The 13,781-nt window shown below is 52.5% G+C and overlaps 1 protein-coding gene and 2 non-coding genes across 17 annotated transcripts in view; 1 reads left to right on the forward strand and 2 right to left on the reverse strand.

The window, feature by feature from the left end:
- LOC130524710 (NACHT, LRR and PYD domains-containing protein 12-like) overlaps window positions 1–13,781 on the forward strand; it is a 337,155-nt gene that overhangs the window by 295,649 nt on the left and 27,725 nt on the right. For 3 of the 15 annotated variants that reach the window (XM_057031098.1, XM_057031089.1, XM_057031102.1), the window contains one exon: window positions 250–1,741. The exons of the other annotated variants lie outside the window; for them this stretch is intronic. In XM_057031098.1, the coding sequence (XP_056887078.1) occupies window positions 250–430 (181 nt within the window). In that variant the 3' untranslated portion in view covers window positions 431–1,741. Of the gene's footprint in view, window positions 1–249; window positions 1,742–13,781 lie in introns of those variants that run through there. 15 annotated transcript variants of the gene reach the window in all.
- Window positions 12,423–12,541, reverse strand: LOC130525074 (5S ribosomal RNA). Its single transcript, XR_008950354.1, has one exon. It is a non-coding gene; the product is annotated as a 5S ribosomal RNA (ribosomal RNA).
- On the reverse strand, window positions 13,582–13,700 carry LOC130525133 (5S ribosomal RNA). The gene has a single exon (XR_008950397.1). It is a non-coding gene; the product is annotated as a 5S ribosomal RNA (ribosomal RNA).

Consider the following 13,781-nt stretch of genomic DNA (forward strand, 5'->3'; position numbering starts at 1 on the left):
AGATGGATCTCCATGATGAGATGGGAGGGAAAGAGGTGGGAGAACCTGGGAAGAGTGAGGGCCAGAACAATATATATTCTCCTCTGGAACAGTGCAAACCTGAGAGGTTGGAATTGTGGTCATTACATATTACTATCATTTTTTAACCTGTAACTAAATTAAATATTTACAGATCATGCCTTTGATTAACCTTTCAGATGAATACTGGTTTCACTTATAACCTTATAAAAGTTTCCCTTCTTTATTTAGATTAAGGCACTGCAGCTTATCAGAGATCAGCTGTGGCTCTCTGGCCTCGGCGCTGAGGTCCAATCCCTCCCATCTGAGGGTTCTGAACCTGAGTGGGAACCAGCTGCAGGATTCAGGAGTGAAGCTGCTGTCTGATCTCGTAGAGAATCCACACTATGGGCTGGAGACATTGAGACAGTAGCTGGTTGAAGCCAGTCAACTCCCGCTCATCTGCTGCATCACTCACTGACCACTGGTGAAGAGCATCTGTGGAAACATCTGCCGTCTACTCCCTCCATAGATGAAAAATTTAGTTTTTAAAAAGCGCTGGTGGACTTTCAGGAGATCAGTCGATGGTCGACAAAGCAGAAGCAGCTTCGCCTTGAAGTTAAATTAGTTCCTGGTATCACACAATGCATCTTTATAAAGTTCTAAATGGCTCCTCGGCCACTCTTATAAGCATGAAAACATTCTCTTAATTGTCTCTTCAAATGTCTGTATTATACGTTACTATTTTACAGAATGCCTTCAGAATCTTTAGGGTTTAGTATTTACTGTCTCTGTGACATGGAGCATTGGAATATTTCAGCTGCAGCCAGCAAAAACCCATCAGAATGACGGCTATCGGTGGGAACCGCAGCTCATTTGACTTTAGTCAGTCTGTTCAATGTTATAGGATTTATTGCAATCTAACAAAACTATGAAACCAAGGAGCTGGTGGTGGATTTCCGCAGGCGTAACAACCCCCCGCCTGCACCAGTGAACATCCTGGGAACGGATGTTGACGTGGTGGAGTCCTACAAGTACCTGGGTGTTCACCTAAACAATAACCTGGACTGGTCACACAACACAAACGCCCTGGTCAAGAAGGGCAACAGCAGACTGTTCCTGCTTAGGAGGCTGAGGTCTTTTGGAGTGCAGGGACCCCTCCTGAGGACTTTCTATGACTCTGTGGTGGGATCAGCCATCTTCTACGGGATAGTCTGCTGGTCCAGTAGCATCACGGACAGGGACAGGAAGAGGATGGACAGACTGGTAAGGAGGGCCAGCTCTGTCCTGGGATGTCCCCTGGACTCAGTGGAGGTGGTGGGAAATGGGAGGATGATGGCTAAGCTGTCATCCATGTTGAACAACACGTCCCACCCCCTACAGGACACCCTGGCAGCACTGGGCAGCTCCTTCAGTGAGCGGCTGCTCCACCCTCGCTGTGTGAAGGAGAGGTATCGTAGATCTTTCCTGCCGGCTGCTGTCAGACTGCACAATAAACAGAACACCCGCTAACACAATCTGAATATTATATATTCTGATATGTATATTGTATTCACCCTCTGTACTATGTACAGGTACACAGAGGCCGAGTATCCATTTATCTGGATTATTGTAAATATACATCCTCTTTGTATATTCCATTTGATTTCTATTTGATTTTATCTTATTTTCCTCTGAGTGCTCTTGTTGCTGTTGTTGCACTGTAAATTTCCCCGTGTGGGACAATAAAGGATCTGAATCTGAATCTGAATCTGAATAAATGTGGGAAATAGGAAATAAAAAGAAGCAAAATGACCAAATAAATCTCCCATGAATACTGCAAATTTAAAGATGTCAAGAATGGAATATCAGCTTAAATTTAATCAAACATAAAGTGAAAAGGCCTCCTTTAAGTTTACTGCAAAAATAAACACTAAATCAAGAGCAACACGTGCCAAAAACGTCTCATTCTCTCTTCTGTCTCCACTCATTCTTTTATATTCTCTTAAGATAATGGGGACGGGGTCGTGTGATAACAAAGCAACCTAATTGGGGACTATATTTTTGTTGCAAGAACTTTGGCTCTTCAGAAGTTTCTATGTTGGCTTCCACAGATTGGGCATCCACTAGAAACTCAGTGTTTTTGAGGAACTACCAGGAGTGGCTGGAGTGGAGGCCAATGACGCTATAGCTACATATAGGTACATATAGATCACCGTTATCCTCAGCCCAAAAGACCACCAGTTGGCGCAGCATTACTAAAGATAGGAGGTTGTTGTCGTTCCCCAAGGGTCAATCTTAGGTCCAAGCCTTTTTAATCTTTACATGCTTCCTCTTGGGGACGTCATCAGGAGCCACGGCATCAGCTTCCACAGCTATGCTGACGATACGCAGCTGTACATCGCCGTGGCTCCTGGTGACACAGGGCCAGTTGATGCCCTTTTTAACTGTATTCTAGATATCCAGTCATGGATGGCAGAAAACTTCCTACAGCTCAACCAGGACCAAACAGAGGTCTTAGTTATTGGTCCTGAAGGTCAGAGAGAGAAACTTGTACCAAAATTAAAGGATTTTAAGCCATCTCAATGTGTAAGAAATCTGGGTGTGATCTTTGACTCTGAGTTTTATCCCACACATCAAAAACATAACAAAGGTAGTGTTATGCTCAAGAGGACTGGTGGTCAAGTGTGGCGGAACCCCAAAGAAGGCCGACAGACACAGGAATTAAAAGTAGCTCAGACGATTTTAATGAAACCAAAAAAGGACAGGAGGGAAGAAACTAAATGAGGAGGGAGGCCGAGACAAACTATGGGGGGCGTGGGGGAATGTCTTGGATGCGGCAGACGAACCAAGTCCGAGATCCGGGGGCGAGAGTCCGCGGGGGAGTCCAACTGTCCAGAGGCCAGGGGAAATCCGTCCGAGGAAGGGGAAGAGGAAGAGGGCAGAGGAAGAGGGGCTAGGAAGGTTGCAGAGGAGCAGGGGGAGACGCGGAGAAGCTGGGGAGTCGCTGGGGAGCCTGGAGAGATGCTGGGTCGACGGTACGTGTTGCCAAAACACCAGTTAGATCAAGCACTGGCCTGAGTGCAGAGGGACCCTTTTATGGGTGCAGAGTCGTTTGGGCGGATTGGGTGCAGCTGGAGGAGAGGGCACGGGTGGTAGTGGTTGAGCTGATTGCACAGGAGGAGGTGGGGCCAGAGTAGGAGTCACAACAGTACCCCCCCCCCCCCCTTACGGGAGGCACCGGACGACCGCCCAGGAGCATCCGGGTGGTCTCGGTAGAAGTCTTCGAGGAGGGAGGGGTCAGCAAGATAGGATGGGGGCACCCAGCTCCGATCTTCGGGGCCGTAACCCACCCAATCCACCAGGTACTGGAAGCCCCTTCCCCGTCGGCGGACCGCCAGCAGCTTGTTAACTCTCCACACCGGCTCTCCGTCCGACAGGACCTGTGGGGGAGGTGGAGTCGGAGCAGGAGGGGACAGGGGGCTGGTGGAGAAGGGTTTAATGAGCGAGACGTGGAAGACCGGGTGTACCTTGAGGGCGGCGGGGAGATCCAAACGGACTGCAGAGGGGTTAATGATGCTGCAGATGGTGTAGGGACCGATGTAGCGGGGGTTCAGCTTTCTGGAGGAAGTCTGCGAGGTCTGGAGGGGCAGGTCCCGGGCCAACAGCCAGACCTTCTGGCCAGGCCGGTAAGCAGGGGCCGGCCTCCTTCGCCGGTTGGCCGAAACGCCGGGACTGCTCTGTGGCCCGCAAGATGGCTTTGCGGGCAGCCTTCCAGATGCGCCGACCGGCGGGGAGATGGGCCCTGGTAGACGGCACTGCGATCTCCAGCTCCTGCTGGGGGAACAGAGGGGGTTGGTAGCCCAGGAAACATTGAAAGGGGGACATACCGGTAGCAGAGCTCTCCATGGCGTTGAGGGAGTATTCCACCCACGGCAGGAACTTGGACCAGGAGGCAGGATTGCTGGTGGTCACGCAGCGCAGGGCCGCCTCCAAAGCCTGGTTGGCCTGTTCGGCTTGTCCGTTGGACTGGGGGTGGTACCCAGAGGTCAGGCTGACCGTGGCCCCTATCCCCTTGCAGAAGGCCTGCCACACCCTAGAAGTGAATTGGGGGCCACGGTCGGAGACCAAGTCAAGGGGGATCCCGTGGAGACGTACGACGTGGGAGACCAGGAGTTCGGCAGTTTCTGGAGCAGAAGGGAGTTTGGGGAGAGCGACAAAGTGGACCCCCTTGGAGAAGCGGTCCACAATGGTCAGGATGGTGTCGTTCCCCTGCGAGACGGGGAGGCCCGTCACAAAATCCAGGGCTATGTGAGACCAGGGTCGACTGGGGACGGGAAGGGGGTGCAGAAGGCCTGCTGGCGAGCGATGGGAGGCCTTGCTGCGGGCACAGACCGTGCAGGCGCCCACAAACTCCCGAACATCCTCTTGGAGGTTGGGCCACCAGAAGCGCCGCTGCACAAACTCCGCCGTCCGACGCACGCCAGGATGGCAGGCGAAACAACTGGAGTGGCCCCACTCAAGCACCTGCGGCCGGACGGAGGAAGGCACGAACATTTGGTCCTGAGGCCCATTCCCAGGATCAGGCTCGTCTCTCTGGGCTTGCTCGACGGCCGTCTCGATCGGCCAGGAGATGACCCCTATGACCGGGCCGGGGGAACGATGGTGTCAGGGTCCCTGGGGGCGCTGGGGAATTCCTCCAGAAACTGGCGGGAGAGGGCAGCTCAGCCCGGATATTCTTGGAACCTGGACGGAAAGTGAGGGTGAAGTCAAACCGACTGAAGAAGAGAGCCCAGCGGCCCTGTCTGGGATTGAGTCTCTTGGCCGTTCTCACATAGGTCAAGTTCTTATGGTCCGACCACACAAGGAACGGGTGCCTTGCTCCCTCCAGCCAGTGTCTCCACTCCACCAAGGCTGCATAGACCGCCAGAAGTTCCCTGTTGCCCACATCGTAATTTCGTTCAGCCGGATCAAAACGGTGGGAAAAGTAGGCACATGGGTGAATCTTCTGGTCTGCCTCGGACCGCTGGGAGAGGACTGCCCCGATGCCCGCGTCCGAAGCATCGACCTCGACGATGAACTGCCGAGCGGGGTCTGGATGGGCGAGCACCGGAGCCGTCGTGAACCTGTCCTTGAGGGCCGAGAAGGCGGTCTCAGCCTCCGGTGTCCAGGTGAAAGGGCGCGAGGTGGAGGTGAGAGCGGAGAGAGGGGCAGCCACTTGGCTGAACCCTTTGATGAACCGCCGGATGAACCCGGCGAACCCAAGGAACCGGCGAAGCTGAGTGCGGTCGGTGGGGCGTGGCCACTCCACCACAGCCTGGATCTTGGCCGGATCTGCGCGCACCCGCCCCTCCTCCACGATGTAGCCGAGGTACCCCACTGAGGCGGAGTGGAAGACGCACTTCTCAGCTTTGATGAAGAGTCGGTTCTCCAAAAGCCGTTGGAGGACCAGGCGAACATGCTGGTGGTGCTCCTCCATGGTGCGGGAGAAGACCAAGATGTCGTCCAAGTAGACCACCACAAAGACGTTGATCATGTCTCGGAGCACATCGTTGACCAACTCCTGGAAGACGGCGGGGGCGTTGGAGAGGCCGAAGGGCATGACCAGGTATTCGAAGTGCCCGAGGTGAGTGTTGAAGGCGGTCTTCCATTCGTCCCCTTTCCTGATCCGCACCAAGTGGTAAGCGTTGCGGAGGTCCAACTTGGTGAACACCCGGGCATGAGTGAGAGGCTCGAACGTGGAACTCATAAGGGGAAGAGGGTACTTATTCTTAACGGTGATGTTGTTAAGTTTGCGGAAGTCGATGCAGGGCCTCAGGCCGCCATCCTTCTTGGCTACAAAGAAGAAACCTGCTGCTAAGGGGGATGAAGATGGTCTTATGATACCAGAGGCGAGGGATTCTGTGATGTAATTGCGCATCACCTCCTTCTCTGGGATGGAGAGATTGTAAAGTCGACCCGTGGGGTAGGGAGCCCCGGGGAGGAGGTCGATGGGGCAATCATAGGGCCGGTGAGGGGGAAGGGACAGAGCATTGTCCTTACTGAACACTGGGGCTAAATCATGGTAGATAGGAGGAACACCAGTGAGATCCGGGGGAGTGAGCGCGGGCCTGGGATTACTGGATGGAGAGGGGGCGGAGCGAAGGCAGTTGGCGTGACAGGCCACGCTCCACCCCAGGATCCGACCCGAAGCCCATGAGATGTGGGGGTCGTGCCTTTCCAACCACGGTCTTCCTAACACGAGTGGAGCGGTGGGGGCGTGCAAAACCAGGAAACGTGTACTCTCTATGTGATTACCCGAGAGTGTTAGGGTGAGTGGGATGGTGCGATGTGTGATGTTACCCAGAGAGCGGCCATCGATCGCCTGGGGGGACAGGGAGCGATCGAGAGGAACCAGGGGAACGCCAGCCTGACGCGCGAGAGAAAAGTCCATCAGGGACTCATTCCCCAGAGTCAATGAGAACACTCACCGGAATAGACTCCTTATCCCAGGAGAGTGTTGCGGGGAAGAGGCGGTTGTGTTGCTCGGTGGGTTGGGGAATCACAGCTGGCTCACCAGTACTCCCCCTACTGGTGAGCAGGCCCTTTTGGTCGGACGGGGCAGGCTTTGATGAAGTGGCCATTGTTTCCGCAGTACAGGCACAGCTAGTCTCGGAGTCTTTGCTCCCGCTCCTGCCGTGAGAGACGGGATCGGCCGATCTGCATGGGTTCCTCTCCGGCTCTGGGGGAGGAGTGAGCTGGGGATAGTAAGGGGATGTGAGGAGGCGGGGCGGCAGTGCTGGTAGGGGAGAAGTCAGGGGCAGCAGAGGAGTGCGGTGGGAGAGTTGGCGGTTAGAACCGCCAGCACGTTGGGCGCGCTCCTGGCGGCGCTCCCGTAATCGTTCATCCATCTGGAGCGAGAGGGTGATCAGCTCGTTGAGTGACGAGGGGCGGTCCCTCACAATCAGGTCCTTGATTGCCTCACTCAGGCCCCGTCGATAGGCGCTACGGAGCGCAGTCTCGCCCCAGCGGCTCTCTGCAGCCAGGATGCGGAACTCAAGGGTGTACTCCGCAACTGACCGTGACCCCTGCTGGAGGGCGAGCAGACGACTCGCGGCGTCTTCACCGTAGGTGGGGTGCTCGAACACTGCCTTGAACTCCCGTCGAAAGGCGCTGTAGTCTGAGGAGAGGCGGGGGTCCAGGTCGACGGCAGCTATGGCCCAGCTCAATGCCTTGTCGGCCAGGAGGGAGGTTATAAATCCAACCTTGGCCTCGTCGGAAACAAATCTGGAGGGCTGATGGCGGAAGAGCAGCTCACATTGGTGGAGGAACCCCTTGCCCAGGTCGAAATCCCCGCCGAAAACACGGGGGCTGGCAAGGTTGGGCTCGGCTCGGGGAGAAAGCGGGAGAGATGGTTCTGGTGGAGCAGCCCCGCCGGGGTCGCTGCCTAGCTTCTGCAGAATGGAAGCCAAAACGGTTGCCATGGCGGCCATCTGGTTGGAGAGGGCGGACAGGGTACTGGAGGTGGTCTGGGAGGAGCTCTGGAGCTCGGAAATCTCCCCTTGGATTGTGGGGAAGCCCTTGGTTAGCTCCGACTGAAGGGAGGAGAGCTGGGCAGCGTGGGCCTCCACTCTTCTTTCGAGGGGGGAGGGTAACGTGGGGGTCCTAGGGCCGCCCGGCTGTCCTGGGGTTCCACCTTGACTCATCTTGGCTTGATCTATCTGTTACGCTCGAGAGGACTGGCGGTCAAGTGTGGCAGAACCCCAAAGAAGGCAGACAGACACGGGAATTAAAAGTAAACTCTGACGGTTTTAATGAAGCAAAAAAAGACAGGAGGGAAGAAACTAAATGAGGAGAGAGGCCGAGACAAACTATAGGGGGGGGTGATGTGGCAGACGAACCAAGTCCGAGATCCAGGGGCGAGAGTCCGTGGGGGAGTCCAAGTGTCCAGAGGCCAGGAGAAATCCGTCTGAGGAAGGGGAAGAGGAAGAGGGGCTAGGAAGGTTGCAGAGGAGCCGGGGGAGACGCTGGAGAAGGCTGGGAGTCGCAGGGAGTCGCTGGAAGACGCAGGGAGACACAGGGAGACGCTGGGGGTTGCTGGGGAGCCTGGAGAGATGCTGGGTCGACGGGAAGTGTTGCCAAAACATCAGTTAGATCAAGCACTGGCCTGAGTGCAGAGGGGCCTTTTATGGGTGCAGAGTCGTTTGGGCGGATTGGGTGCAGCTGAAGGAGAGGGCCCAGGTGGTGGTGGTTGAGCTGATTGCCCAGGAGGAGGTGGGGCCAGAGTAGGAGTCACAACACTCTGGGGGGATCTCATCCACCCCTGGGGCTTTGCCACCGAGGAGTTTTTTGACTACTCGGCAGCTTCAGCCCCGGAGATACGTGAGTCTGTTCCCAGGTCCACAGGCCTTGCTTCCTCACTGGAAGGTGCATGGTGGTATTACGGAGGTCTTCAAAGTATTCCTTCCACCGATCCACAATATCCCAAGTTGAGGTCAGCAGCACACCATCGCCACTATACACAGTGTTGACAGTGCCCTCCTTCCCCTTCCTCAGATGCCAGATGGTGGTCCAGAACCTTTTCGAAGCCGTCGAGGAAGTCGTTCTCCATGGCCTCATCCAACTCTTCCCATGCCCGGGTCTTTGCCTCGGCAACCGCCGTAGCTGCTCTCCGCTTGGCCTGCCAGTACCTATCTGCTGCCTCAGGAGTCCCACAGGACAAAAAGGCCCGATACGACTCCTTCTTCAGCCTGACGGCCCTCACAATATGTTTGGGTCCGACATCCTTCCCCACCAACAGAGCCAACTCACCACCAGGTGGTGATCAGTTGACAGCTCTGCCCCTCTCTTCACCCGAGTGTCCAGAACATGCGGCCGCAAATCCGATGACACGACCATAAGGTCGATCATCGATCTGCAGCCTCAGGCGTTCTGGTGCCAAGTGCACATGTGGACGCCTTTATGCCTGAACAAGGTGTTTGTTATGGACAATCTGAGATGAGCACAGAAGTCCAATAACAAAACACCACTCAGGTTCAGATCAGGGGGACAGTTCCTCCCAATCACACCTCTCCAGGTCACACTGTCGCTCTCAACGTGATCATTGAAGTCACCTAGGAGGACGAGGGAGCCCCCAGAAGGAGCACCCTCCAGCACTTCCTCTAAGGACTCCAAAAAGGGTGGATACGCTGAATTGCTGTTTGGACCATAGGCACAAACAACAGTCAGGATCCGTCCTCCCACCCGAAGGCGAAAGGAGGCTACCCTCTCATCCACCGGGGAAAACTCCAATATACAGGCACTGAGCCGGGGAGCAACAAGAATTGCTACCCCTGCCCGTTGTTTAACATTCAATTTAATGCTTAACGGTTGCATCGCCATCGTAGAAGAATCATAGCAAAATATTTGGGTAATAATTTGGGACACGGTGGGGTAAAATCACAATATTTAATTATTTTCAGAACAAGATTTACAGTACGTCATATATGCAGCAATTTAACCCACTCATACATTTACGTTTTTGGCTTTAATGCGAAGCACACCAGCTTTAAATACTTCGCATGAGATTTTTTTTGTGAGGTCATCACAGATAAAAGGCCATTTTGGGTTGTAAGCTTTGATTCAAAGTAAAAAATCTTCATATTAAAGTGTTGCTGCTGCACCTACAGACATTACCCGTTAAAGGTTGAGCTGAAACCACCATCAGATCTGCCGCCTCATTCTTCGATCCTTCCACCGAGCATCACCCTCCAAGAGAGACAATCTCCATACTGACGTGCACACGCGTTAAAGGTCCAAAGGTCAGTAACTGGGAGTTGATGGTTGGGATCAAGTTGAGCTCTGCTGGCAGCTCTACCAGAGTCTAAATGTTCTCAGTATAAATCCAATTCTGCTAATGTGGTTGCGCTTCTTCGTGTCAGTGCAGACTCGTGCGCGGGGCTCGTGCACATGAGGGTTAGGCTGGTTTGATGCAAGTCACAGCGAAGCAGGTGGGGGCGGGGCTTGTGTAGCATCTGACGGCCCCTCTCAAACTGTCGCCTAACTGGGCCTTGCTCAGGCCCTGATGACTGGCGGGGGCGTGAGCCCCTCACCTGTGCTAGTCTGGGCTGGGGAGGGGGCGAGGCGGGACTTTCCTCTTTCTCCATGAGGCTGGAGCAGCGAATGGTTCTGTTCATGACTGTTAGAGTGTGTGTGGTCATGGCAGTGGCTTTTTGTTGTTTCTGCTTCAGGCTGCAGAAGATGGGCTGTTCCTGTAGTACTTCTTCTGACGAGTGGAGTGACAGCGACAGCGACAGCAGTCTGTCAGAACTCCCACCCTTCGTTACACGGAGCACGAAGACGGTGGAGCTGAGGCAGCACACCTCCGCAGGAACCCAGCATGCATGCTTGGATGAGGAGGTTAAAGGAGACAGCAGTGGCACATGTGAGGAACCCCTGGAATCACATCCCCGTGTGGCGCTGCCCAGACTGAGCACAGGCGGAGAGGAAAACACTCTCGATGGGTCAAAGCCGTCCAAACCGGTCCAGTGTGCAACAGATGAGCCTGGTCCATCCACGGTTCTGAAAAACAGTTTATTACCACCTCCTCCTGAACCAGAAACTGGTTTATTACCACCACCTCCTGAACCAGAAACCAGTTTATTACCACCACCTCTTGAACCAGATACTGGTTTATTACCACCACCTCCTGAACCAGAAACTGGTTTATTACCACCATCTCCTGAACCAGAAACTGTTTTTTTACCACCACCTCCTGAACCAGACACTGGTTTATTACCACCACCTCCTGAACCAGAAGCTGGTTTATTACCACCACCACCTCCTGAAACAGAAACCAGTTTATTACCACCTCCTCTTGAACCAGACACTGGTTTATTACCACCACTTCCTGAACCAGAAACTGGTTTATTACCACCACCTCCTGAACTGTCTCTATTGAGCGAGGTCAACGTGCGTCTGACCACGGGATCCTCGCCACATATCGTTCAACAAACTCACCGTGGATTCACCAAATCCGAGATCGACTGGCAGGACAATGCGGTGCTCCAACGTCCGTGGCTTCCTGTGAATTCCCGCGTAAAGAAAATCCCAAGCCGAGAAGAGGGCGATGGTCCCTCAGTCTCAATTTGCTTTTATAAAACACTCGAAGACCTGGGCACCCCGAGACCTGAGTGTCAGGATGTTGGCACTCAAACTTTGCCCCCTGGTGCTGGTGGAGATGCTCCTACTCCATCTTCCAAGATTGACTCCGTCTGTCCTGAGCGGCGGGTGATGGCTGAAGGGGGCAACAGCGGGGACAAGCCGAAGGCAACGCTGTGGTCCCAGGGCACACCCCAGGCTGGGTTCCCCCAGAGGGGGGGCGGGGACACCCCAGGGCCAGTGTTGGAGCTCCAGCCCTCCAAGGCTCAGAATAGTGGGCCAATGTTGAATCGGTAAGTTTATGGCCCCCACCCTCGCTGACACTTTATTTCACTTGTGGAGCACTTGGTAACACCTGAGACCTGTTCCTCTTCAGGGGTCTGGAGCAGAGTTCAAAGACCAAGGCTGACCACCAACCAGCTCATCCGCCAGGACAGCAAGTAAGTTTTGGGTGTTGAGTTGTTTTTGATGCTTAATTTGATGCTTGATTTAATTGTGTCCATTCATGTTACTCATTCATAAAGTGAATGCTCCGATTGGTCATAGACATATCAACATTTATCGGGTTTAAGACCCCTGACAGGACAAATACCCCAGGTTATAGCAGACCTGTTGCAAAGATGCTCATGGTGGAAACTTAATCCTGGTTCTCTGAGTTTTCAGGTGGGCTCCAAACTGACGTATGCACAGGTCTTGATGATGCCCCCACGGAAGCGTGCCCCACCCCCAGACCTTAGCCCCCCCTACCCAGAACAAGAGCCCCAATCAGCTGGGACTCGCCGTCCACTAAAGCTGAGATATGCAAGGCTATGAACGGACCGCTATGGATATTTGGTTTTCAGTCTTTACAAAAGAAGCTGAACAAAATCAACTCTTCAATTGCTGCTTTAGGGGATTTTTTTCTTTAGTTTGTTTAGGGTCTTTTTTTTAAAATCCAGGTTCTGTTCCCATGTTTGAATGTTCCAGTGTTTTTCTTCAAACACAACTGTATAATTGATGCTTATCATTCTGATTTCTTCTACTAAAAAGCACTGAGCAATATGTCTGTTTGCATCTTTTTAATCTCATGTTGGTACTGAGTTTGTTCGGCTTTTATTTGAGTTAATCAGGAATGTTTTGGATGTAGAAACTTCTGTTTAAGTAAAGAGGATTTGTTGATGTACCTCATTCACATTCTGTCCAGTGTGAAATCACAGAATCTGAAACCACTGACTTTGATGAGTGTTAAAAACCATTACAAGTGTTTAAACACCATTTAAACATGAATGTGTGAAGAATGTTCAGGTACAGGTGAGTTACTGATGGACGTAAAGTGGAGGAGTGCAAAAAACTTACAGCACCTGGTATTCCCCAGCGGTCTCCCATCCAAGTACTAACCAGGCCCGACCCTGCTTAGCTTCCGAGATCGGACGAGATCGGGCGTTCTCAGGGTGGTATGGCCGTAAGCGAGAGCAGGTGCAAGAAAATGGCCTTTTGAAGTTAATACACTCAAACTTATTTTCTTGAAACACTTATTCTGGTGGAGGTTGTCCATTTTGCTTTGTCACAGTCCAAACGTCAATGTTGGAGCAGCCTCCAATCCATTTCCCCAAAAAAGAACAGGCTATATAGCCTATGAGCGTCATATCATCAAATCTGCGTAGATCGGCTCTTGGATGAGAGGTGAAACGCCTTCAAAAAAATCAAACCAGATTCAACTCCGATAAATGAAATCAACTTAAAAGCAATGTGCCATGGCCGGGAATCGGTGCCATGGGCGGGAATCGATCCCGGGCCGGTGTGGGCCAGTTGACAATTGCTGTAACAGACAACCTGATTGAAACCTCCTGAAGACCCCAGAGGGAGAGTTCGAATCCAGCTTTGGGCATTATCAAAGAGAAGATATTTGATTGAAAAATTCACGATCATAAAAATATTAAAGAGCATAGCAGTGTCTGTGAGATTTATGAGCCACAAATGCTGCTCTTTTTAGGAGCACAGCTATCGATTAAACTGTAGTTTGTGTCATAGCATAGTTTTCTTGACAAATTCTAAATTGCAAGTAGCAGATATGAACAGGGAAATGCTACGTTATCTGCTTATTCTGTTACAAATAATCTGATGAGATAGGTGTGGAGTTAATTCAGTTGGGGATAGACAGATGGAATATTAGTGTTGTTAGTATGATACTTGAGTTGGCTTTTTTTGAAGACAGAAATGTTGACAATAGTGTGGACCAAAGTGGGAAATTCAATTTTATTTAAACACAAACACACACACACGCACGCACGGACGCACGCACGCACGCACGCACACACGCACACACAGAGACACACACACACACACACACACACACACACACACTCATAAAATATTAAATCTCAAACGATGTACAATAGTGCAACATTAAATGTCAATGTTAGAAGTACTTAAGAAGTGAATTACATCTGGCTGGATAATTATCAGGAACACTGGCGGCCTCTGCTGACCCAGTGGAAGAGTGCAAAAAGCTTACAGCACCTGGTATTCCCAGGCGGTCTCCCATCCAAGTACTAACCAGGCCCGACCCTGCTTAGCTTCCGAGATCGGACGAGATCGGGCGTTCTCAGGGTGGTATGGCCGTAAGCGAGAGCAGGTGCAAGAAAATGGCCTTTTGAAGTTAATACACTCAAACTTATTTTCTTGAAACACTTATTCTGGTGGAGGTT

This window comes from Takifugu flavidus, chromosome 4, assembly GCF_003711565.1.
Source record: "Takifugu flavidus isolate HTHZ2018 chromosome 4, ASM371156v2, whole genome shotgun sequence".
NCBI classification, from domain to species: Eukaryota; Metazoa; Chordata; class Actinopteri; order Tetraodontiformes; family Tetraodontidae; genus Takifugu; species Takifugu flavidus.